This window comes from Spodoptera frugiperda, chromosome 8 (assembly GCF_023101765.2).
Source record: "Spodoptera frugiperda isolate SF20-4 chromosome 8, AGI-APGP_CSIRO_Sfru_2.0, whole genome shotgun sequence".
In the NCBI taxonomy this organism is placed as follows: Eukaryota; Metazoa; Arthropoda; class Insecta; order Lepidoptera; family Noctuidae; genus Spodoptera; species Spodoptera frugiperda.
This window is the reverse complement of record NC_064219.1, coordinates 7,963,309-7,991,066: the sequence shown is the minus strand read 5'-3', so window position 1 is coordinate 7,991,066 and position 27,758 is coordinate 7,963,309. Positions and strand designations below refer to the sequence as shown.

General features: G+C 35.4%; 2 protein-coding genes across 5 annotated transcripts in view; one reads left to right on the top strand and one right to left on the bottom strand.

Annotated features, from left to right (window-relative positions):
• Window positions 1-58: 58 nt before the first annotated feature.
• Window positions 59-22,272, top strand: LOC118275936 (dolichyl-diphosphooligosaccharide--protein glycosyltransferase subunit STT3B). 3 transcript variants are annotated; one of them, XM_035594084.2, is made up of 15 exons: window positions 59-383; window positions 462-680; window positions 1,004-1,247; window positions 1,657-1,855; window positions 9,679-9,850; window positions 13,632-13,810; window positions 14,171-14,358; window positions 15,062-15,252; window positions 15,846-15,948; window positions 17,017-17,259; window positions 17,817-17,914; window positions 18,134-18,262; window positions 18,674-18,758; window positions 19,328-19,351; window positions 20,102-22,272. In XM_035594084.2, the coding sequence occupies exons 1-15, from the start codon at window positions 202-204 to the stop codon at window positions 20,177-20,179; spliced, it is 2,334 nt and encodes a 777-aa protein (XP_035449977.1). In that variant the 5' UTR covers window positions 59-201; the 3' UTR covers window positions 20,180-22,272. The 3 variants fall into 3 exon arrangements, with proteins under 3 accessions (XP_035449977.1, XP_035449978.1, XP_035449979.1); XM_035594086.2 differs by having other exon boundaries at window positions 69-383; window positions 19,328-19,382; window positions 20,102-20,250; XM_035594085.2 differs by lacking the exon at window positions 19,328-19,351 and having other exon boundaries at window positions 64-383.
• A 906-nt stretch (window positions 22,273-23,178) lies between these two features.
• The window catches only part of LOC118275285 (zinc finger protein 541), a 288,113-nt gene continuing 283,533 nt past the window's right edge, over window positions 23,179-27,758 (bottom strand). For both annotated transcript variants that reach the window (XM_035593193.2, XM_035593195.2), the window contains one exon: window positions 23,179-27,631. In XM_035593193.2, the coding sequence (XP_035449086.2) occupies window positions 27,376-27,631 (256 nt within the window). In that variant the 3' untranslated portion in view covers window positions 23,179-27,375. The remainder of the gene's footprint in view (window positions 27,632-27,758) is intronic.

Genomic DNA, 27,758 nt, shown 5'->3' with positions numbered 1-27,758 from the left:
AAAACCGGACTTGGAAAATTCAATTCGGTCTTGACGATTGTTTTTTTTTTCAATTGGCAATCCAATTATGAAGAGAGACGTGTCCGTACGTCAGTCATCCAAAAAGTCAATTTTCTTCTGAATCGAATTGTTGGGACTGATGTATGAAAATATAGTTGTTGTGAATTATTAGGATAGTTGATAGTATTATCAGCCCTAAACATGACGCAGACAACAACTGCGAGACAGGGCAATGGCAGTGATAAAGGAATATTCTCTAACACGGCCGGCTTTAGCACTCTGATTACTGTTACGGTATTGTCATTGGCTTGGCTGGCCGGTTTCGCATCCCGGCTATTTGCTGTAATACGTTTCGAAAGTATAATTCACGAGTTTGACCCATGGTGAGTGTGAAGAAAATGTATGTTTGTGGTAACCTGTTGAGGATGGGGTTCCCTCCATTTATTGCCAACGTGTTATAGGTTCAACTACCGATCGACGGCGTACATGGTGGAGCATGGGTTCTACAACTTCCTCAACTGGTTCGACGAGCGCGCCTGGTACCCGCTGGGCCGTATCGTCGGCGGCACCGTGTACCCTGGTCTCATGATCACGTCAGGCACAATTCACTGGATCCTACACACCCTCAACATTCCCATACACATTAGGGATATCTGTGTGTTCCTCGCACCTGTGTTCAGGTAACTGTTTCATATTTTTCTCGCTTTAAATGAAATTAATATATTTTATTAGATTCTAGTAGGAACTGAGATCTGATAAGACTGATAAGTCCAAGTAGTACAACTACAAGTAGGTTGTTGTTGATAAAACAGATCTTGTACTCTTTGCCTCAGTTTATTGATAAAACATTGCACCTGGTGACTGTTTTGTAGTACAGCTCTTAATCATGTTAGCATTATTTAATTCTAAATTAAATGTAAAATATCAATAGCACTAATCTTTTATATTAAAATTCAAGGAAATATTGATAATAATGCATATTAATGACATTTTCCTTTTTTAGTGGTTTGACTGCCATTGCAACATATTTGCTGACATCTGAGCTATGGTCTCGTGGAGCTGGTCTGTTTGCTGCCTGCTTTATCGCCATTGTGCCAGGCTACAGCAGTCGCTCAGTGGCTGGGAGCTACGACAATGAGGGTATTGCCATATTTGCCCTGCAGTTCACATACTACTTATGGCTGAAGAGCTTAAAGAATGGATCAGTTTTCTGGTCTATTTGCACTGCTCTGTCATACTTTTACATGGTAAGTTATTGTTTTATTGTTGTTCATTGATGTGTAAAATTAAAACAGTAGTTATATACTTTGTTATAACTTTATAGTAAAAACAAGGACTGTTCTAGGTACCATTAGAGAACAATTACCTTGTTTTATAAATATGAAACATACATTGATTGTAGACTGTGTATATCTCTAAATTATTTATTGAATACTCATAAAAAGAATTTAAACAATATATTTAATATATAATTTATCTACAAAGTGATATTACAAACTTTTATTTAGTGGACTTGTTTTTCTGTATGGTAACAAATAAAACCTGCTTTGAGTTTGACTGTAACATTATCATATAGCTAACTGTCTCCCAATCAATTTATAAATAGTGACAATGAAAGACACAAAGACAAAATTTTAATGTATTGTATTGTTTTAGGTGTCAGCATGGGGTGGTTACGTATTCATCATCAACCTGATCCCCCTGCATGTGTTCCTGCTCCTTATAATGGGAAGGTTCTCCCAGAGGCTGTTTGTCAGCTACACCGTGTTCTACATCGTAGGACTGCTCATGTCCATGCAGATTCCCTTCGTGGGATTCCAGCCGATCCGGACTAGTGAACATATGGCGGCTTCAGGTGAGTTCAGTTTTAAAATTGTTTAAATTATTTATTTTGACTTTGAAGTGAAAATTATTTATTTCAAATGGACCAGGAAGGCACTTTTGAATGTCAAAGTAAATATAATAATATTAATAATGTCTGTTTGTCAGTCAGTCCTCTAGTGAAGCTACTTGCTTGTGTAGATTCCTATAGAGAGGAACGAGTAAGAAATTCCATACTCTTCTTCCAATCAGTCTCACAATACAATTCCTGGTTATATTGTGGCAATTGCTGCAACTATGTTTATTACATATTCAGTAGGTCTTAATTATGCAAGATAGATAGCACTTGTTTTCCATTAATAATCAGGCTTATCTAGTTGGCCTCAGAAACAAACATTTGAAAAAAAAATACCTAATTATGAAGTTGCATACATGATTGAACTATAATATAATCTTTGAAGGTAATACCTTCATAGTGATTATATTATGGAGTACATAATAATGTATTTTTACAACATATAGTTGTATGACACAGGAAAAATACTAAATAACTAGTAGAAAATGTTTAGCATGAAATATAACTAAGTAAACTTTTGTAATTGATAACAGAAGCTAATACTAGTTATATTGGAAACCTGTTGTATTATCTATAGTACAAATGTTTTAGGTAAACATTACTTATATTTCTACTACTTATACTATACTATATTCACTTGTATGACTGTTTCTTGATCTGCAAATCATTAAACAAAATATTGTGGTAACTGTACAGTATTCAAAGTCAAAGTCAAATCATTTATTCCAATTAAACCATAAATACTAGTACTTTTGAAATGTCAATAAATAAAGAAATAAATACTAGTCTGTCAGTGTGTCCGTTAGTGAAGGCTAGGTGCTCGTTCCAAATTGTGTATTACACTGGTATTATGATGTACTGGTATTAAGATTGGCGCAGTGGCTGTGCTATTGGCTCCTGTGCAACGGGTCGCGTGTCCGAATCCCGCATCGACTAAGCCTATGTTCACATGGCTTTTTTTTTTGAGAGGCGAGAGGGAGTGTCAGACTCTTACTGACTAAAAATCACCCCATTCCTACGTTATGAGCGCGTTATAATAACGCGCGCTTACTTCTACATGCATTTTATGTCACATATGTAGTACAATGTATGTAGTTGTAAAGCGCGCGTTATCAATATGCGTATCATATCATTCTAATTAAATTGCTAATTCAATTTGTGATGTACACATTGTTCTGGTTGTCGATGTGTATGAGAAATTATATATATACTGTAGAAACTGTATGTTGTATAGCATGGGTGCATTGATTAACAAATGCTTCTACGATATACCTACAAGAAAATCCTAGTGGTTAGTGTTGCTCTACACATATTTAAAAAATATTGATAATTTATTTTATTAACATAGTCAAATAAAAGAGTGATAAGACATGTATTAGGTTGCTTTACACTAGAGATGTGTTATCCTACGTTGCTATGGATGCGTTTGGCTTCCACCAATCATATTCATTGGTACACATAGCATAGCACTGGTAGAAACGGACTCAGCTAAGCTATGTTTTGTATATGGAAAGATGCGTGCTATGGGTGCGTGCTATGGATGCGTACTAAAGATGCGTGATATGTATGTGTGCTATGGATGACTTCCCTACCATTGATACATCGTATACTCTAGCTGCACATCTTCCTCGCACACATAGCTTAGTATCAGTGGAAACGGTCACATAGTTTCACAGCTTAGCTATTACATCTTCGTAGCATAGCCACATAGCACATCTTTTATGTAAAAGCGCCCTTACAGTATATACTTGTATTTAAACTAGTACATAGAACATAAACAATAGTACTAAACAACCGTTTCTTAATGCTTTGATAAGAATTAATTGCTTTCATGTTAAATCCTAACCAAGTTTCAATTTTCTGGGTAATTGATTAACCAACGCCTGTTAAGAGTACTGTAAAGTTATAAAATCTTAGTTCTTTACGTAGTTAAATAGTTAAAACAAATGTTTTGCTAATTATAAAGGAACTAACTTCTGCTAGCGGCTTCGATCGCGTTTCTGTGGAATAAAGTGTATCTTATCACCCAAGTCGGCTCATACCCTGTCTGTATACCAAATTTCATCGAAAGCCGTACAGTAGTTTCGGCGTGATTGATGGACAAACATCGAAACAAACAAACTTATAGATTTATAATATTAGTGTAATGAGATTAATAATTGTTATGCTTAATTATTTTTATTACTTAATGTCTGTTGTTAAGTACATCTTCACTAGAGTACACAAGGTATTTCATTTGACCGCTGCATTCAAAGAGCAGTTCACATACTGTACCTATATAGGCTACATAGCGAGACATACGTCGACCTACATTCATGCCTGCTGATTGAAATACAAAAGGTAGACTAAAGAGAATATTGTTTGCGGACCATTTTACTATTGAATCTCCGTAGGACGTACTAACCGCGTTCTCAGAGTCATTTAATGGTTATTTAACCCAGTCCTAGCAATTATTTTCGATACTAAGAAATAGTTTAAATAAGTTTAAGAAATAGAATAAGTTAAAGTAAGTAACCATTAAATGACTGAGTACGGCGGTAAAACTTTATTAGGAGATTAAAGGCGAGATGACTGCTGATGTATTTATCTTATAACTTGGCGCTTCACGCTGGTATAAACAGGATCAGAGCACACTGGAAATAGCTTCCCAAAATTAGTTTTCCACAAATAAGTATACAGTTTTAATGTGTACAATTCGGAAAATTTATAAACAAGTGTAAAGTTTGCGCCGGTATCATAAACTAAATACCTATGTATAGATAAATAAACATGTATGAATGTACACAATTTCCTGCGCTTTGTGTAGCTCGCACGCTACCGCTCAAGGTGAATTGGAAATTTTATTGAGGTGTTGCTATTTTATTGGTCGATGCCGACCTGTCCCGATAGCACTTAATGGCATGAATTACTGCAATAACTATGCTTTTAGAATAATGCTACGTTTTTGTGATTTATGTTGTCTATTTTTTAATGTATGAGTTATTTAAGTCTATTTTTTGATAGATTACTGTTCGTTGGTCGATTGATTGAGATTATAAGGCCGTAAAATATATTTCTGACTTGACTTAAAGTCGTATGTCCTCTATTTAGGACAGAACAAAGAGGGCATATACAGAAGTCCTCCTTTGCAAATCTGGAATTGTGACCGTCATTATGCAATAGGCTCTACCATGTTGCAAGAGGCTTAAACATCGATCGATCAGTTGTTTTTGTCATTTATTTGCTACACTTCACTTCTCCTTCGGGGAATAAAAGCCATGTTGTTGTATTAATTTTGGATACATGTTTCTTTTACGATCTTTAAAGTGGGTAAGGTTACAAGTTCAATACTTAATACTCAATTCTTTATTGCTTCCCACATGTAAGACTGAGATGGTAGGTAAATTTAACTATAACACAATGTGGACCCTGTCGGGCACAACAATACAAGTTTAGGAAAGAACACACTTTTACATGACATTTAAAAGTTACAAAACACTTGTGTCACGTTTTATTATAGCATAAGGCAAATTAAACGTACCTACTTTTACGTTTTTAAAGAATAGACTAGACTTCATGATAACATAGTCGGTTGTCGGCCTAGTCTAGGCTGACCGTGACCTTCCGTATTTGCGTAATAGGATGAACAGACCAACCAATATAAAGTTCAACTCTATGACCGTCAATTAAACTTTAATTAGGCTAAAACTTGTGTTTCTCCGAGCGCGTAATAAGTTTAAAAACACTCAATTTTTTTGTCTGTATGTATGAGTAAATAATAATTAATAATAAAAGTTTATTTAATGTAAAAAACCAAATGACACGATAATTCTTATTATCTAGAATAAAGTCTAATATAAAAATATTACAATGTATCTACATATATAAAATCTGCACTAGGTACAAGCCCAAGTTTTAGGTTTAAAATATGCTGACATATTTAAAATATCTGTAGTTATTTAAATTTATTTAATGTTAAATAAATTAATATCTAAGTATAACAGGTGCGCGTGTATAATTTCATAAACAAACGTAAAAAGCTACTTTATTATTCACTCAAACACATTTGGAAAAGTAAACAACTACTGAACTCGGTTGAGCATTTTATTCCCTAGTTGGGTAATATTATTTTGATTAATAGTACGTAATATGGTACCCTTCCCAGTGTATGATAAAAAGATCGACAGCTATTTACAAGAGACTTTATTTTGGAAACAGGGGCAAATGAGCTTATAAAAAACTTATGAAGTAAATACAAAAAGGAGATGTCTTAACTGGATTTCCCTTTAACATAATGCGTGATACTCTACGGGTTGTGTGGGACGTTACAAACCACACCCTTCCTAATTTTCCTTCTAGTAGTTATATATTATAAAAACCTTACAAACTGTCCATATTTTAATTTACCAATTTCTAAGCGTTTAAACCCTTTCTATAGCTTTCTACTTATAATATCATTGTCACAGTGCACAATCACATTATGGCATCTCCTCTTCATACTAGCTTCATGAAAGTACCTAACTGGTTAAAAGTAGATGTTACACGTAATTTGTGCCAACCGCAGCCCACTCCTTTAATTGGAGATTATATGTCGTGTTCACGTATGAATAACAGGTTGCATTAATGATATGTTTGTATAGTTCTTGAACATATTATTATTCACTAGCGACCTGCCAAAGCTTCGCATGGGTGTAATGGTGATATATTATGCATGTGTTATACATATAAACCTTCCCCTTAAATCACTTTATCTATTAAATATAACTGCATCAAAATCCATTGCGTAGTTTTAAAGATTTAAGCATACAAAGGGACATGGGGACAGGGAAAGTGACTTTATTTTATTTATATTTATTTTATTTATGTACAGTTCAGTTTCTATGGTTTCATCTATCTTGTATTTAAATGCATTCCACTCGTTTGGTTGCATGTATGTTAATATTTTCAGGCAGTACACTTTACTATGAACAGTTTGGTGACAGGCCAACTTACAGCTTAGTTTTACGGCGAATTTACTTGGAGTATTTGAAAAATAAATTATTAGATTTATACATCCACTCACGCTCCGTGTCAAGCAGATATTAAAATGCGCCACATCTATTTGTATACTTTTCTTTCATCACATTCTCTGTACCTGCTTTTTCTTTAATCTCTTGTTAATGAGCTTATCATATAATGTGTTATCTTTGGGTGACTGTCGTTACTACTAACATATCTTTTAAAAAGCCTTTTTCTATGACGGAGGGATACCTTCAAAAGTTTCCTAGTTATTTGGGGAGAAAGACTAGGGAGTTTTACCTCATTGAAACTACCCCGGTGGCCACTCTCAGCACCTGTATGTGGCACTAGGTCCGTTAAAAGACATGCTCCCCACAACCTTTTAAAAAGCCATTACCATTCTACGTAGACTATGGACTTTAGACATAAAGTTATTATAGTCTAGGATAGATTCTAGACCTGTCCTCTGACCTAAGAAATGTTTGTAAAGACATTGTAACCGTATATGGGTCTAGTCTAACGCAAACTACAGTGTAATCGAGGGCAATGGACTGTAATCATAATAAGTGGCTTATCACTAAGGTACACCCAAACGACGCGTCGTATAACCATACCGATATTTTCTTATATTTTTACGTCATTCATAGACGTCTTTTGGCTACACAGCTAGCTTTTACATCATACCTGTGACTTTTAGCGGATTGAGGAGATTCGATGAGCGAAACAAACAGGAAAGCAAACCTTTCACCTTTTGATTCATGACCGGGATTGGTACATAGGACGGCGATGATGATACTGAGAGAGTTGTGTAGGACAGCAGATGGCAGTTTCATATTACTGCAATACTGATTAAGACACAGTACTAAACCCTAGAAAGAATTGAGAAATCCAAAAACAGAAAGTTACCCTCGATTTGACTGCAACTCTTTGTGTGATTTACAAATTGTTGTGTCGGGTCTGGGCAGTCATGTGCATGTGAACTTGTATGTTTGTAGACGCACCCACGGCACAGGAGAAAAAATACTAGTGTGGTAGTGTTTCTAAAAAAAAGAAAATAAAAGATTCTGGGTTGCAACCCCTGACTAGAAACTTAACTATACTTTACGTCTATTGTAATTATACGACATGTTTCTTATCCGGTCGATACACCTGACTGGCCGTCTTTTATTCTCACGCATTTTTCTATCTGTTCGGAACAAGTTGTTTGCACATTTATTTTGTTATCAGATCGTATAAAAATGGTTATCGTATGAAATCGTAAATATCGAATGTTGATCGTATCATTTGTTTGAATATAAATAATGGCTAATGGCTGTGTTCATTGTTTTTGATTACAATAACAACTTATATTTCACGAAACAGTACCTAAACACTATACAATTAATTACCTGCACTATACTAATCATTGGTGCTGTACTTACTTACCTTAAGTTCTACCAAGTTATAGGTACCATCTCTGTTGCGCGTTGCAATGTCTCTGCATTGTTCTCACATATTGTACAATTATTGATTGGAAAAATGTATCAGAGAAATTGTCAACATAATATACAGTGAAACCTCGTTAAGTGAGATATCAAGGGACCTTCAAATTGGTATCACTTATAGAGGTATTCCACTAACCCAGTGTCTCAGATAATTAAGTATAAATAAACATTTGTCTCATTTACAGAGGGTTCCATTAATGGAGGTGAACATACGGGTTATTTCACATAAAGAGGTGTGATTCTTAAATAAAACAATGTGTTATGTGCACATTATAAATGAATAAGAATAAGTAAGTCAACAAACAAAACGATGTTGTCTCAGTTACTGAGGTTTATGCATTAAAATTCACTTGCTGTCTCAGTTATAGAGGTAACTATGATGATAAATCGAAAGAACGAATCCCAGATATAGAGGGTTGTTTGTCCCACTAATAGAGGTAATTCAGTGCCAATGGGTAGGGACCTCAGTATGAGTTCCAGTTGTGGAGGTTTCTCACTTATCCAGGTCCCACTTAACCAAGTTTCACTGTATTATGTATTTTTTATAGTTACGAATGGAGTTTATTTCTCGTTCTTCTCCCATTCAAAGCTACACTTTGGAACGAGTACCTATTCACATAATCTCTTACTCAGTAGTTATTCAAACGCAAGTAATAATATTGTTAGTATCAAGTTGTTTACTCAGATCCTGAATTCCTGAACTATTTCAAGCCATACAAAATACGTTCCGAGCGGGCAACGACACCGCGATCCGTGGCGAATCATTCCGTTACTGCTAGTCACCGATTGTTTTATTACTATTTACGTTTTTCTAGTATTTTTATTATAGTTTCCTTCAGCGTCGAATGATTAAAATAGATTTCGCGCGTTTGTGATGAATGCTTCGAGACGTAGTTATTTTAGAGATCGACATCAATAAACACTTGTAACTATTTAATACAATCGCCAAATATCCTAAAATATTAGCTTTTTATATAGTACTAGCGATCCGCCTGAGCGTCGCAGGGGTGCAATGGAGATATATTATGCATGTATTATACATATAAACCTTACTCTTCATCACTCTATTTATTAAAAAACCCCATCAAAATCCGTTGCGTAGTTTTAAAGATAAGCATACAAAGGGACATAGGGACAGAAAAAGCGACTTTGTTTTATACTATGTAGTGATAGAGAGTATATTGGAATTCTTTAATAAATCCGTTCTGAGATACACAGACTTAAAAAGTAACATAATAAAAAATATATTTATGTAAAGTCTCACTGATTGTTTAATATATTCCAAAAACATAAAATTTATAAAATTACCATTGTCAACAGGTGTGTTCGCATTGCTGATGGCAATTGGTGCACTGAAGTACCTGCACAGCTTGAACCCCAAGGGTCAGTGGAAGCAGCTGCTGATCCTGGGCGGTCTGGCTGCCGCCGGCGCCGTGTTCCTGGTGGTCGTGCTGCTCACATACGCTGGAGTCATCGCGCCTTGGAGTGGAAGGTTAGTTTTCTTTATATATTTAACTTTATGCACTTGACATTGTGTAAAGGTGAATTTAATTAATGACACAGACGGTATAACTGTATAACCTTTAGGTGTTGCAAAGATAATACGGTAATATTTTAATAGTTGTTTGGTTTTGTGGCTCCATCTGTAATAATATTTTAGTATTCCTAGGCAGTTAGATGAGGGCTGCGGACTGCCTAGCGGGTTGCCAGACCGGAGCTCTGATTGGCCGGCTCGAATAAACCAACCAATCAGAGTGCCGAACGTGCTCTCGTTTCGATAACTTTAAATGTAAAGCAAACATTATTAAGTGTTATACGGTGGCTCATACACGTTCCTATTTAATGTAGTTCCACCAAATTTTAATTGACTCTGTTATCTGGCTTATCATGATTTCAAGTTAACTTATAAAGATCGATTGACACAGTTTTACATATATGTCGTACGTTTAAACAGCTTGTTTATACACATGTTGGGCCTACATTGTCTGTCTGTCTCTACGTGGTACGTATTTAGTAACATTACGCCTATATGCGTGTTTACCGAAGCCCTGTTTGAGGCACAAATTGCACTCGTTTCTTGCCGGTAAACTGTTGGTAGTGGTATTGTAATCAGAAGTTGTTGACAAACACTGGGTTTTATTTCATACTTCAATGCAACTTTATTTAGACTGAAATCGCTATACTTTGTACTACTTTGTATGTGCGGTTAGGTGGGGCATGGGAAGGAAAGAGTGTGAGTTCATAATTAATCCTTGGTATGCCGGAACGCAGGCATGAGTTTTCTATTGTGTCTTTTATATATGAGGCGTTAAGAACGAAACTGATACTCTATTTCAATCCAAAATCTAGGATTTTGACAGAAATCTAATAGAACTATTGTCAAAAATTTACATCCATTCAATTCAACAATTTTGGTCGCTATACAATCGGATGTACCGACTTAGCAAATAAATGATTATAATTGGACTGAATAATTTATACACATTCGTATGCCAGTATTCTTGTATGTTGATTCTTTTCTTAACAAATATTGCCATAATACAGCTACAGCGTGGTTTTATTGCCTGATATGCGAGTTCGTGAGAACAACCTCCATCTTTACATTTTACGTTGGATTAACCTAACACTATGTTGAATACTGGTATTCAACCAACTATTGTGTTATGTTTATGCAGAAATACTGGAGTATATTGTTATTTTAGTTGAATAGTTTTGTTTCAACATGTCATACTGTGGCTTTTCTCGTCTAAGAGTCAGAATTGCAGCTAGAGTTGTCTACCGTATTATATTATACACTATAGGCCTGTGTCGTAAATTTCAAAAATGGCTTATTTCGATAGTTTAGTACCTGTATTACCCCAAAAAATAATATTTCATGATAAAACTTATATTTAAAGCACATATTTTAAGTTTGAATAAAATATTTTTAAACTGACGTAAAAACACAAGAAAGTGTCATGGCGTCGTGAAGGACGTCACATAGTGGCAAACAGGTATATCACATTAAGGCGAATGTTTGTTTTGTTTAAATAAAAATGGAAACTTCGTATTTTAAAAGCTGTATAGTGCCCCAGTGTATAAGTACAAGTATAAAAACTCCGACTAAATTATTCATACGTGTTCCGGTCAAGAAAGATATGCGAAAAAAGTGGTTAAAACTGGCAAGGAGGACTGATGCTCATTGTTTATCAACGACATCGAGAATGTATTTTTGTGAAGATCATTTCGATGTAAGTATTATTTAATAAAGTAGTGACTACATATTCAACTAGTAAATCTTAAGAAGAACCAAAGCTTTTTGGTTTTAAATTACAATGCAATTGCATTTTGCATTGTATTGTGTTAAACAGTCTTCATATTTTTCCAGTTGCCAAACGATATGCTGAATTATACAGAGTACCATATTATGGGAACGGTATCTTATGTACGAATGAAACCAGGTTGTTTACCACGTAAATTTGAATGTCAAGAAGACAGAAGAAAACGAAGCTGCACCAGTGCAGAGCGGCCATACATGATAAAAAAACAGAGAATGTCTACAATAGCAGAGTGTCTTCAAGAAAGTTGTACACCTAGCACTTCCAATGAACTGCTAGAAAGTTGTACACCAAGTACATACAAGAAGAAGTTACTTACATAGAAGTTTTAACATTACGAAATTCCGATGAACAAAAGTCAGTGTTCGATGCGAAAAATCGGCCTAGCGTAACAGCGTCAATTTTCGGTAAATTATTGCTGTTCGCTTTCATAAAACCAGGTTCCATGGCAGTTTATTATCGGTATTGTTTGATATGGGTGGAAATAGCACTCTCAACTTGTCTAAACACGATAATAATAGCAAAAAAACGAAGTGGCTTGTGCTGTTGTATGGAAATCTTAACCAAACGTCAACAACAACAATGGCGCATATCACTATGTGACGTCATACGTTCTGATTGGCGTTCACGGCGTAAGGGCGCGTGGTGTATTTTTTTGATTTTGTATTTGTAAAAATAACAATAATCTTATTATTTTGTGAGGAATTATGCCGGTTTTCCTTGATTAAATATCACAATTTACGCCTAGAAACATTCATCCATTGATTTCATTGTTAGTTGACACAAGCCTATTGTACTATATTTTGGGGCTTGTACTATATACTTTCGAAGAATCATATTGTAAGCAAAAATATAATATTTCCGTACGCCCTTTGCATAATCAAAATAGTATAGGTGAAACTGTACGAATTGTAAATATGTAATAGGTGTAACTCGTATGAAAAACATGAAAAAAATGCAAACCTTTATTTTTTATTTTTTTCTAGCAAACTAAAGTACGATATTTTTTGAACCGAACTATAATTACGGTACTATATTTTTTATATCGCATTTGTAACAAATACTATATTTCGATAAGAAATGTTTGTTGCATGTGATCCATTAGTAATTTACTACATCAAAGGTATTGGACATTGAGAAGTTAATAGCTAATCGATCGTGACCTGCTCAATAAATATGCTGCGGTTTGCAACAACGTTAAATGAATGTGTGGTGAACCGCACGATATCCAGTCGTAAATAACCTCCGTACTACCGAATTCCAACCTTTTTGCTACGAAACAAAGTTATTAATTGTTTTTGCGCAATTTAACGCAAACGTTTAGTTTGCGCAAGCCACAATTTGTCAAATATAAATTATAGTTGTTAGTTATCATTTGTGTTTTATGGTATTATTGGGCGCAACCGAGCAGCCATCACCTAATGGTAAAATCAGCGCCGCTTGTATACCTCGCAAAACCAGAAGAATTTAAAGTCTGTTGCCAGCCTCTGGGACTTTTTCCTTTTCTTCTCCTCTAATAATATCTTCTGATTTATTTCGTTGTGGGATTTAATATAGTCATTTATGTCCCTGGGACGCGCCGGATTTCAGTGTTCCGGTGTTTTCATGGTTGTATCTACTGTAGATCCTGGCTTACAGGAGTTGTAGTGGTATGGGAGGTGATGGCGGGCTTGTCCCAAAAAAAAGGCTCTATGGCTCTTTCTTTTTCTTCTCCTCTAATAATATCTTCTGATTTATTTCGTTGCGGGATTTAATATAGTCATTTATGTCCCTGGACTTTAGTATTCCGGTGTTTTCATGGTTGTATCTACTGTAGATCCTGGCTTACAGGAGTTGTAGCGGTATGGGAGGTTGTGGGGGACTTGTCCCAATAAAAAAAAAAATATAGCCTCTGGGACTTCGGTAACCTCACTCACTATATTAAAATATTATTTTCTAACATGATAATTGTTTCAGATTCTACTCGCTATGGGACACGACATACGCAAAGATCCACATTCCTATCATCGCGTCGGTATCGGAGCATCAGCCCACGACCTGGTCATCATTCTTCTTCGACCTCCACGTCCTCGTATGCACCTTCCCTGTCGGCCTGTGGTACTGCATCAAGAATATCAATGATGAAAGAGTTTTTGGTAAGATATTTCTTCCTGTATTTTGTAATTCTTGAGAAATATCGTGTTTATAATTTGAACCAATCGCTACTGCACTATATGAGTAAAAAAACTCTAATATACTAGTATTTTAAGAAAAATTGTCCATAAAATTTTAATAATACTCAGTAGCAATTTCAAGTTTTTTTACGTCATGTGTTTTATTGTATTTTTTTTTATCTATTTTCATCATCTATTTAATATACTAAACTATGACTGTCTTAATTCTGACCTAGAACAAGTCATTATTCACTAAATCAAAGACATAATAAACACATAATCAGCGAACCTGGTCTGTAGTCACTATTTATCAATATCCTAACACTAATATTACCTTTCCAGTGGCCCTGTACGCTTTGAGTGCGGTGTACTTCGCGGGGGTGATGGTCCGTCTGATGCTGACCCTGACGCCCGTGGTCTGCGTACTGGCAGGCATCGCGTTCTCCATCCTATGTGACCAGGTCCTCAGAGAGGAGGAACTGCCCACGCAACAGGATGAAACTGAAGAGTCCAAGAGTCTATATGACAAGGTAATGTGGTTCTGCCATTTAATTTTATCGTCTACGTTCTTAATGAATTCTTTGTCTAGACGTCGGAAAAACGGTCGAACTTTTATTGATTAAGATTTCACACAGTAATAAAATAATGATATGACATTATAACATTATGGCTTTAGGTATGCCTAGAGATATGAGAGTATCATTTGTACAAACAGCTCAACTTACATCAATCCGAATTTATTAATTTGCAACCTTATGGTTTATTTATAAAGTTAGAATTCCATTGCTATATTAAAAACCTTTCTATTGATAAATGATATTTATTTTTGCAAATAGGTTACAATGTAACTCTTTTACACTTCAATCTCTTAAATAATACTAGATGAGTCGACATTTCCTATCGGACTACTCTGAGAAGAAATGCCGAAACAAACTCAGAGGTCAGTCTCTTTTAAAGTCCAGAAGTCGACTAAGACTTACCTAAACTAAATGTAATATTTTTTAATTTTATAGTTCCTATTAGAGTTAAGTACAAAATATTGTTAATTGCATTGTATTTAATTTTATATTAATATTTATGTCATCTAACTGTGTTAATACTGTGAATGTCGTGCATGTCTATAATTGGCATAAGCACATGATCTTGTGTCTTCATCTTGTCTTTCTTTAATGTTGGTGTTTATTCTGTTGCCTTATGATAATAAATAATAAAAAAATGCTAATATTTGAACAGGCCGGTAAGCTAAAGAAGCGTACGCACGAGCAGCCCGCGCCCGTTGACCCTGGGCTCGGCATGAACGTGCGCTCCGTGACCCTGATCCTCATCATGATCCTGCTCATGCTGTTCTCCGTGCACTGCACCTGGGCCACCTCCAATGCCTACTCCAGTCCTAGTATTGTGCTCGCTAGCTACGGGAATGATGGGTAAGTGATGTATTTTATGACAACAATAGGCATGTTTCCTACTAGTCAAATTCAACACTTTTGTCGAAACGTCAAAAACTATATTTTCTATGAACTTTGTATGAAATACTCTATTATGACGTCATAAGTTTTTGACGTCAAATAGCAGACTTATTTCTAGAAATTTAGCTAAAAAAAATCGAAAATTAAGTACTTAGTTCATCAAATTTATGAATGAGAGTGTAATTATTTTTGAATATTTTATTGTATTGAAAAGTTGTAATAATTTATTTTTGACCCAGTCGTAATTCCTATTGCGCTTTTGTTCCCTAAAATGGTAGGCACATTACGACTTCTATGTAAAATTCCCTTTTTAACCGACTTCCCAAAAAGGAGGAGGTTCTCAATTCGGCCGGTATGTTTTTTTACCAGTTATGTTTTAAGTTCTATGTAATAGAGGAATAGGTCATGCCTTTGATAGTTGTTATTTTAATGTCGTGATGGTGTTTTCTTAGATTTTATTTTGGAAGAAACAAGCCTTTTCCACACCCGTTCGTATTTCCTATATTGCAAGGGTAAAAATAAAATTCAACACAAAATCTCCCTTTTTTCAGATCTCGCAAAATCCTGGATGACTTCAGAGAAGCCTACGGCTGGTTGTCTCAGAACACTGCTGAAGATGCGAGAGTCATGTCCTGGTGGGATTACGGATACCAGGTAAGGGAATAAACACCCCATATTGTTAGTATTGCACAGTAAGTGCATCGTATCGCGGCATGGAACAACTTTGTGGGATCCACATTGTTGCTACGTGTCTGAGTGCGATGTGAATTTGTATGTTTCTGACCTAAGACATAGGAGAAAATGCCAGTGTCACTTTTAGACTATTAAAAACCACTTTATAGTATTAGTAGTAAAGATTGTTTTTCTACATTCCATAAGTAAGAGAAAAGCTAGATAATTACCGTAATGTAATTGTAGTTATTACTAGCGACCCGCCCCAGCTTCGCATGGTTGCAATGGTGATATATTACACATATTTTATACATATAAACCTACCTCTTGAATCACTCTATTAAACAAAACACACTATTTAAAAAAAACCGCATCAAAATCCGTTGCGTAGTTTTAAAGATTTAAGCATACAAAGGGACATAGGGACAGAGAAAGCGACTTTGTTTTATACTATGTAGTGATTACATAAATACAACTGCACTTTATGTACCTTAATATAGTTTTTCTTATCGACTTAGAGATTTTGCGATAAAGTGTAACATAAGTTCAGATTAAATGAATTTACTTTGATTGCATTGTGTATGGTTTATTACTGCATTACTGCTGTTTGATTGTTTACATGTACTACTTTTTAATTGGCTTTATGTACTAAGTAATGTACTGTTGTTTCCATAAGTTTTATTGTGTAAATGGAATGTGATTAGGTTTTCCAAAGTATTTCTTCTACAAATGAGCTATCCAACACAAAGAGAATTTATTAATTCCTACCAGTTACAAACAAACAGTTTCTTCACATTTATTATAGCATTATTTTGTTTTCACATTTGATGAGGTGGCTGGGCAACTGACTGCCTTGCAACGTGGAGCGGGTTCGATTCCCGCACGGAGCGACTCTTTGTTGTTTTCACAAATTGTTGTTTCGGGTCTGGGTGTCATGTGTATGTGAAATTGTATGTTTGTAAACGCACCCACGACACAAGAGAAAATCCTAGTGTAGGGCGACGTTTAAAAAATAATAATTATGTATAAAAAAATCCTATTTTTTTCCAGATTGCAGGCATGGGTAACCGTACAACGTTAGTAGACAACAACACGTGGAACAACTCCCACATAGCGCTGGTGGGTAAAGCGATGGCTAGCAACGAGTCGGCGGCCTACGACATAATGACTATGCTGGACGTGGACTATGTGCTGGTGATATTCGGGGGAGCCATCGGCTACTCCGGCGATGACATCAACAAGTTCATCTGGATGGTCCGCATCGCTGAAGGAGAACATCCTAAGGATATTCATGTGAGTTGTGTTTAAGTATTTGAAACATACACTTTCTTTTTCTTCTCTTCTAATAATAATGTATTCTGATTTATTTCGTTGCGGGATCCAAGGCAGTCATTCATGTCCCTGAGACGCGCCGGTCTTCAATGTTCCGGCCTGTTCAAATATGTTTTCATGGTTGTATCGGTATCACGGTACGGGAGGTTGTGGCGTGCTTGTCCCATATAAATAAAAAACAAATGTTTTTTTTTCTGCTAGGTTAGTAGATTTGTTGAAGTATTATTGGTACGTTTAAAACAATTACGCAATTGTTTAAGTGGTAATTGATATTTTTAATAAACGTAAGTAGAGACATATCTTCCATTCTTCGAAGAGTTAAGCAGAGACATATTTAAACAGCACGCACGACATCTAGAAGCTAGGTTCGTGTGTTATGTAGGCACTGGAATTCTATTCTAGATTCTGCGCTATGATACTGAGAAATTACATAAACCAAAAATATCCCTTCTGTACGAGGACCTTACAATAGGCTCAATATTCGGAACACGACAACATTAAATGTTTTGTTTCCACAGGAAGCTGATTACTTTACGGAGAGAGGCGAATACAGGGTCGACTCGGAAGCGTCGAAAACTATGTTAAACTGTCTAATGTACAAACTATCATATTATAGGTAAGTTGAACTATCGTTGCATCACTTAGTTTATGCTCAGGTTAAAATTCTACTTTGATGTATATATGTTTTAAAGATACATCGTATTGATTACATATGGGAGATTGTAATTAAATATTCAAATATTTTTATATTCATTACAGAAATAATTTCTATTAAAGCTTATTTCTATAGTTGTTAAAGTTGTAAGTTTCTTGATATTTTTTTCCAAATTTGTAGATACGACAGTGGCGGTAGTCCGCCGGGTTACGATAGAACGCGTGGTGCGTTGCCAGGCAACCGCGGCTTCAAACTTACTTACCTAGAGGAAGCCTACACTACTGAACACTGGCTGGTCCGGATATACAGGTAAACTTACCTGATAGATAAAATTATACTTAAGTAAAACTTACAATCACGGTTTACTCTCTTACATTAATAGAGAAAAGCTCTATTAGTTTCGAGTCACAGAGGGACTCTTCATTATGAGCAGCGTGCGCAGACGCGGCGGCATCGCGCAGCCTTCTCGTACTCGTGCTTTGTACTTTGTGACTTGAAACTAGTAGAGCTTTTCTCTATTAATAATCGTGAGTAAACCGTGATTTTTTGTTAATTTAGTATGTCTCACAATAATTCATCAATGCAATCTTTTGGAGTTCAGTTATACGTGCACATAGACAAAACAATACGAATTGTATACTGCAAATGTCAGCTTTGTTCGGTTGCAAATCAAATTATCTTGTTCTTATAGCTATTTAAATTATGCAATTATATTTTCAGAGTGAAAAAACCAGATGAGTTCAACCGTCCGCGCTTGCCGCTTGCAAAACGAACAGTCCCGACTAGCAACACTATATCTAAAAAGGTGAGATAATAATACAATTATCTTAACAAATAACATTATTTTAGTAACTAATTAACCATAGTTATCTAATCTGGCTGACTTGCGTGGAAATGGCAAAATAATACTGAACAAAAACCATTCATCGAGTTTGCGCAAACGTTAACTCACTTTGCGCAAACATTTTGCGCACTTTGCGCAAACAGTTAACGAATGAAAAGGTTGTTGTGTGTTTTCAAGGCCAAGATGTCATTATTATTCCCAACTTATCCACTGTCGTCCATGGACTAATAATATGGTGATAGTGTCCTTGCTATTGACTAACGATTCACAAATACACATATTGTTTTTTAACTGGCAGTAAATTGAGATGTTTGCTTAGTCAAAGACAAATTGTTTCGACTTTAAATATCAAGACAACCAGTAAATTAGTTAACGTAACAAAGTTATGACGTCAAAATGTACCTACATTACGTATATTATTGTTTATCGAAATGATGCATTGAGTTTGACTAGTTGAAAACATAAAAAAATGTGTAGATTCATATAAATGTGTGACTAACAATGTACTGATAAATATTCTCGCATTCCAGCATGCCTTAGGAGGCGGACCGATGGTATAGTACCCTGTTGAGTTCTGTTTGACATGTATGTGGTTATATGTAGTCTGTGCTTGTGTGACGTCATTCCATCTGCGCTTATCTATCTTCCTTTAGAGTAGTAATCCATATATCAGTTTATAGCGGCGATTTTTTTGAACATTTTGGTAATATTTTTTTTTATTAAATTTTATGATGAAGTAATAATGTTATTTTGTTTGTTTGTTTTGTTTTGGTTTTCTTGTTATTTATAGTTTTTTATTTATGTAGAGAAATCATATTTGTAAGTGACGGGTAAACTAAGGGCTTAAGTTTGGCCTTAAAGGGGTGCTAATATGGCATGTCGACGGTTCATCCGAATATACATATGGGAATCGATAGTATGTTGTTTATCAAAACAGGCTTGTCTTGTCTGTCTTGTTGTGGGGTGGCGGGCATGTTGTTTGGCCCGTTTATGAAATATTGCCCCATATGAAACATGTTTGCCCATGACTGTCTACTTAAATTATTTTTTAAAGTACATCGTACATGCCGATGTAAATCAACAGGTTTTTTTTATTCATTAAACAGACTACTTTTATTACATGTATCCTTTCTTAGAGTAAATATCATAATATATAGTAACATATTATTGTAGTGTTATCATTTCTTGCATGTTTCATACGACGTGCAACAATCAATGAATGAATGAATGTGACTATTGGCTGCAGTGCTTGACGTCATAACTTTTGTTATAGACTGGTATAATAATGTCCTTTTTTCCCATAGACAACTAAAAGACGAAAAGGCATGCTGAAAAACAAACCGACGATCGTGAAGGGTAAGAAGGCGGTGAAGTTGGAGTGACGCAGCGTGCGAGGCCGGCGGCGCGCGCGCATTGGCCGCCGCCTGCGCAGCTAGTGCCGCCGCAGTGGCGCCGCGCCGTGTTTTGTGCACACGCCTGTCTGCCACCACTGTATGGACAACTTGCAACACGCCCTCGCACTACTACACGAAGATAATGACTCGCTCACACAGTGAACTGTACGTGTGCCTCTACTACAAGTAAGATTTCGCGTCAGTCTCTCTTGGCATAATAATTAATTAAACATTCTGTAAAACTGTAGTATTTCTCGTTTAATTTATTTCTATCTTTCACTATTCTTGTGTAATTTAGGTTTTACAATGTTTCGTATGTGTATTGTTTGTATATTTAGTAGTTTTTCACGGGAAATCTTACGTGTATTAGAATTATCTTCGTCGGAAGGCCTAAAGTTTGCGACAATAGATATTGAATATTGTTCCATTAATACCAATTACCAAGTTACTGTTATTGTCGTTTCATGTTGACCTCTACTTACCTTAGAATCTGTTGCCCTCGTTGGCATATTCACAAGTTGCTGTCGTAAAGTTCCCATTCGATATCTTAATAATATTCAATATTTTTGTGTAGGTGTTCGCGTGAGTTTTTCATACAAGTAATTCTTCTTATAGGTATGTGTGTGAAATATTTGTGTATGTGATCGTAGTGACATACAAGACACGGAGCCGCCACTGACGTTTTTTAAACTGATAATGACTGACACCAATATATATTGTATTTTAGTCCATTAGATAAAAAAATGTTTCTAAAAATATTTAGTTCGTTCTAGCACTGCGTAGATTGGTGTTTAAAATAAGTGTTGATTTTTCTCATAAATACTTAGAAAATGCAATAATTCTAATAAAGAAAATTATTAATAGTACAGAAGTAATATATTTGTTTATGTACGATGAAAGTGGAATCTGTAAATATGCTTCATTTACTTTGTATTTGAAATTATATTCTATTCCGTATTATAATATTGTGTGGCAATACTGCGACTTACGTTTGTGTTAGTCGTGTACGATAATATATAGTGTATCGGTGACTATTTGTGTATTGAAAGTAATTACAATAATGTGTCGTAACTCGATAGATATACATGTAAATTAGACAGCATAAAGTCCCCTCATTTCTCGAGAGATTCGTTTAGTCCGTAGTACATAAATAATTTGAAGTAAATATCACTATTCTGTCAATTTTAATAGATTGTGTAATTGTGTTAAGGTAATGGCTATATATGGGTATGATTTCGTAGTCAAGTTATTCTCAGTCGTGACTATGTTATGTAGAGCGGGAGTCGCTCCGCCGTGAGAGCTGTGCAATGTGTTCACGACACAATAACAGAGTAAATCTGAATTATATTTGTAATTGCTACGTCCATTTGTATAATAATTGAATTTATATTTAGCGCTATTTGTCCTACTGTCCGTATCTTAATTTTTCAAGTAATTTATTAAATTCTTATAAATAATAACGATGTTGCCTCGCTACACTTCAGTACTTACCACGTTATATTGTAACACCTAGTTTACAGGAGTTGGGATGCATTACTTTATTGTGTCTTGTTGTTTGTAACGTAATTAAAAATGTAACCAAAGTTTGAATTCTTGTTCTGATGTAAACTAGTGGACATTCCCTAGTTATGTGATTCATGAAATTCTCTTGTAAGTTTACAACTTGTAGTGTTGTGTTCTGCATTTATTTCTTATATCTACAGTGTTATTTGTTTACCCAGATACCAGAGACTGAAAAATGCACAATTATCTTGAATTTAATACTCCACTATACTCCGCCATTACAAACTCATTATTTTAATTACGTTTTTGCCATACTTTTTGCATTTATTTCATCGCAACACTACACAAGTTGTAAGCGTTACTAAAATTCCAAAATTAGCATGCAAATATATCAAAATATTGTAAATCGTATTTCAATAGTGATTGATTATAATTCCGTGGGTGTTAATGTGTTACGTATTTTTATTTTATTTTTTGTTGTCCATCTATTGTTTTGCGTAATTGTAACAGAGTTTTATCGATCTGTAGATAAGATTCATTGTGATAACAATGTTCTTAATAAACGGATGGAGACGACAGTGTTGGTTGTTTTTTATTTTACTTGCATCCTTCTACCTCATCCCATCCCCTGCCAAAAGTGAAATCAGAGTTAGTATAACTCCTGATGCTACGCTGTAACAGGGTTCCGTAAGTTACAATGTAACTCGTGACGACAAGTTACGACGCTACTCCATATTAAAATATCTGGAATACTTTTGCGGCGTCGCATCGTGGAAATTTCTGATGCGCTGACGCAACATACAAATCTGCAATGCGACGATGCGCTACCTTTTACTTAGTGTCCACATCGAAATGAATGCACCTAGTACATTCATTTCTTTTTTCGATGCGTCTTAATGCTAACAAAAGTAGGTACTGTGTAGTGCGGTCCATGACTCACTAGAAACTGAACTGACGGTTAGGGTCTTGTCGTCGACATATTTATAATAAAACCAATATTTATGATATAAAGCTACGGCGGTTTGCGACCACAACTTGACGTATTTCTGCTACGGCGTAGCATCTGGAGTAATGTAGCGGCGACTTCTTTTGGCGTACCATCAAGAGTTACTTTGTATTCCTGCATAGTATCAGGAGTTATATTGTAACTTACGTAATCATGCAACACTTTGGAATCAGGAGTCAGGAGTAGTATTATAACTTACGTTGACCTGACTGACGGACAATTCAATTTGACGTTTCAAAAGTGCCTAATTTAGGATTAATTGAAATAAATGCTTTGACTTTGACTTTGACTTATGTAATTATGGTACGGCGTAGCATCAGCATTATGTTTTAACTTACATACATAGTTGTGTTACGAAGTACCTCGTATCAGGGGCATTGTTGTAGTAAATTATGAATAAAATGCATGAATCCAATTTGTTGTATATATTTTAAGTATGGTAAAAATAGAGGTGACATGGGGTAAAAATAAAAACAAATTGACAAAACCTTCACCATATATTTATTAATAAAGACAATCTAAAAGATCACGTAATAGTCATTGTCTTAAAAAATTAGTTACCCTAATAAATTTATCAATATATATAATAGAGATTAATTTTATTACTTATTGTTTCAAGGATATGCGAAGTTGTGAAGAGTCGCCCAGCACGGTAGGGTACAGGACTCGAGTTAAGTCGTTGTTCTTACGAATCATCACATTGATCGAATATAACAATGAATCTATTCATACATTACACTTACATCTTCCAATGAATACCTACGTCTTCGTTAATTCTAAATGCTTAGTAAATTTTTGGCCTAATGTGTCTACGCGAAGAATTGTGCTAATCTAAAAAGGTGTCTACATTTTTCCATAGTATTTTCAAAGACATTTGTAATTTACAGAATTTTCAAAATCACAACACAGAGTGTAATATCAATTATCGTGCGTTTGGCACGTGTACATTAATCGTCTACAGTTATATTACAAGTACGTATTAAGTACGTTACGTAGTACCGGAGCGGGCGCGGCGCGGGCCGGCACCTCGGACATACAAAATTAGAAGAATATAATATCCATTTAGACTTACAAAATATTAATACTATAGTAACATTTTATGTGTTCACACAGATACAGAAGTACTTACATTTACACTATGTGCCAGGACTACAGATTGAGACGAGACTCGGATACAAGAACATTCAAGCGAACATAACATCGGTATTACATTAACATTTAGTACTTACACTTAATTAGCGCTGTATTCAATGGCGATCCGCTATGTTACAATATCTGGTATAATGTATTCCTCGCGTTATTAGACTCTTCATACAATTGACCTTTAGTTATTGTGGGTACGATTATCTGATAATGTTGTACATGAAATTTGTGATATTTAATACTATAGACGTTCCTAATTTTTAAAGAAATATGAAAAAATAACGTCTTTTTGGTTTCCTTTAAACCTCTAATTTTTACTTTCTAAGAATATTTTTATTTAAAGAAACGAAACGAACATAAAACAAAACACGACAGTGCGATCCTCACATCGGTTCTGTCCTAGCAGAACGGACAGTGGATCAATAAATGCAATTTCCAGTGCTTTTAGATATTAAAACGAATATAAATTAAGAAAATAGTATAAAAATTAAAATTGTAAGGCACTTCTATATTTAAGTTGAAATAAGTTTTGTTTAAATCGTCAATCTTAAGTTAATTTTAGTACTTAGGTGAGTGCATATTTCTATTAGAATACAGCGACGTTTCCTACTGACCGCTAGGGGGCGCTCGCAGCGGGCGCGCTACGCTACGTTACTTTGGTTAAAGTTGGGCATCATTACAAAGCTATACCCTGACTAGTATGAATGGGCATGGAATGGGTTAGTGACGAGTGACGAGTGGCGACACGACTGGGTTACACTACGCACAGTTATCATACAGAGAAAGGAAGAGCTATCGTTCCATTTACGCGAAATTAACGAATTTAACGTGAATTTAGAAAGTACCTTTCAGTCTTAATGGCTAGAGTATTGTTAAAAAATATTTCTGGAGGGACTTGTCTTTAATAAATTGTATTACGACGTAGAACTATCTCCGGTATAGTTTACTTTGGAAAAATATTCAGTATTTACACTTTCGTTTTGTATGACTTAATTTTTTTTTGTAAGAAAATAACTGTGTACTCTCTTAATGTGAAAAGAAGGATCGATCTGCGGTCTACAAGATACGAGGCGGTCTGAAATCTAATACAAACGGTGTTTAGTTCATGAAACATAGAGTAGTTTGAGCCACTTAAACCTTTACGTTTGGGGTTTCAGTACAAGCCTTGCCTTAATCTAAATGAATCGCGACTATTTAACGTAGGCAGTTTGTTCACTTAGTAATATTTCGTTCTAGTTTGTACCTAATTTAACTAACAATTTGGCAGAACATTGGCATCGAGTTAGAAAGTATAGAATAAACACGAACTATTAGAAAATTTTGTCTAAATTGTTAAGATAGATTAACACAACCAAATAATCACACAAGTTAGTGATTTACGAATAAGTTACGATATTATTTATAATTAAGTAGTTGTAGTAGTGCGGCAGAACTCTGGTCAGGTACCTACCCATGGAAGGAGAACGAAAGTATTTTCTATCTAAGTAGATAATTTAAGTAATACGTCTTTATACCTGCGTCGTGGTTACTATCTGTCCAGTATCGCGCTTATTATGTATAGAGGGGACTGTTTTAATAAATTCATGGTCACTATTCATTTCTAGAGATTTTTTGAGACGGGACAGACAAAGTTAATACTTTTTATTTTAAAGATTCTATTAATTTATCACAAACAGTTATATCGTTGTACTTATACAGAAACTCTTGTCTTTGAAGTTTCATATTACCTATAAAGATTACCTAATATATTTTCTATTATATTGAATTAACTAAAATCCTTTAATCCGACTCGTACTGTCCCGTGTCAAAAATTCCAAGTTTAGACACAATAAACGCGGTACAAGACAGATTTGCTTCTACAGAAAGTGTGACGTAAATATTGTTCGATATATTAAGACCTACTTTCATAATACTGAGTGTAGCACGCGTTGTACGCAATCATCATAAATAGTTATTGGTTAATTTTACTCTAAACAAGAAGTCGTTAACAACAGTAAATAAAATTCAAGACTAATTTGTTATAACATGTCTTTTACGAGGAATTCTGCCCCAAAATTAATTTAGTTAGAAGTATCGGAAGACAATAAAAGAGTAGACTAAGAAACATCACAACCACGAAGTATATTGTTATTTGAAAATAATTTGTCAACTTTGGGAGCAGCTGAGCAGTATGTACGGGACACATCAACCTACCCCAATCTGTTTACATTTTCAATTCTATTACGAAAGCAATAGAGTTGAAAACTTTGAGAGGCAGATGGGATAGCTTAACGTGAAGGCTTCGTAAATACCGAGTGTCAGGCTACGGTGACACATTCGCTAATATTTTGAGCAACAATGTTCAGGTATTGCCCGGTTTGTACCATCAAATTATAGTTAGAACACGATGAAATAAACCATACATACATAGGTATATCACAACACGTAGGTACACGTAGACACATTTACAACACATCTTTATAGACAGTAATCATAAATTAACTATACATTTGTCAAGTATCAAATAATGGCAAATTCAGAACGATCAACAAGGAACTAGATTAGATAATAATATTACCAACATAAAATATAGCACATTTGAGCATTCAATAATATTTGTGTAAAAAAATATTATCCCTCCATTTGTCGCGGCCGTGGGCGTCTCGGCGTCAAGTGGGAGTGAGTACTAAGTAAGTATACAATAATATAATATAAGTTACACCTAAGTCGTGACGGACATCAATTCATTGTTTAGTTACGATCAATCTAAAGCATCAACCATGAGGCTCCCAGCTGACTGCGGCGAGTGGCGCCCACGGACCATATTAGTCTATTCGAGTGAATATTTCGTCTAAGTGTTGAATCAACATCGATATGTGACTAGTAGGTACGGATGCTGAATTGAATTCCGTTCTCTTAACTATTACACTAACTACAACAGAACAATGAAATCCATAGTGCATTCAACATAAAATTGTCTAATACGACTAGAAAAATAAATAGAAACGAATTACTAGAAAAATTAACAAAATAATGAGCAAACAAGCAAATGTAACAGCGAGCTGGGCTCGCGACCAAACGGAACACTGAATAGAAACGAGGTAGTGTAGTTACTACACGATCTATGTATCACACGTACACTGTAGTACTATACAGCTGTCACTCGCGCGCGATGGAACCGTAGCGATACAACCGACTACTCACCTACATTATTTACAACATCACACTTGCAAGTCACATTGAGAAGTCTGTCATATAAAAACTTTACCGAGAGCTATCTATGTATGTATCAATCGTTATACAAAATATCTTTCTGCGCTCTCTCCGAAGCTTAGCGTTACGAGTTACGACCATTTCGAAAAGTTTACTTTTATTTAAAGGTATTTGTCCAAAGCGAATTCTCGTCTAGCTACTAGATTCTACGTCGCTCTTTCTAGGTCACTTTGAATTAATTCTATAATAATATATAATGTTTATAATAATAAATGCTTGCGAGTCAGCATTTAGTCCGAGTCCGAGCGAGTCGCTGAGGGAGTGCGAGTGCGGGCGGTTACTATTGCTGCGGACAGTGAGGGGGAGCGGGGGCGGGTGCGGGTGCGGGTGCGGGTGCGGGTGCGGGTGCGGGTACGGGTGCGGGTGCGGGTGCAGACGCGGGCGTTTTGCTTTGGTATTCAGCTGTCGCGTGGGATCTGTCATCGGATCTTTCGACCTTTTCATAAGGCTTTTCGAGTTTTGGCCGTTTTGGCTCGGCGTCGAGTGGCCGGTGCGACTTCATGTGTGCGCTACGACTTTTTACTTTGTTAAATACTCTGAAACATAACAGGGTACACTATTAGAAATAGCAACACAAGAAACATAAACAGAGAAGCGAAAGAAAAACGAAAGTGTTAACTTAAGCACAACTGCAGATAAAGCAAGCGTGAAGCGTTAGTATTA

Coding starts and splice junctions, on each gene's coding strand:
- LOC118275936 (XM_035594084.2), top strand. CDS start 202: ATGACGCAGACAACAACTGCGAGACAGGGCAATGGCAGTGATAAAGGA. Junction 1,248..1,656: donor CTCTGTCATACTTTTACATG/GTAAGTTATTGT, acceptor GTATTGTTTTAG/GTGTCAGCATGGGGTGGTTA. Junction 17,915..18,133: donor TACAAACTATCATATTATAG/GTAAGTTGAACT, acceptor CCAAATTTGTAG/ATACGACAGTGGCGGTAGTC.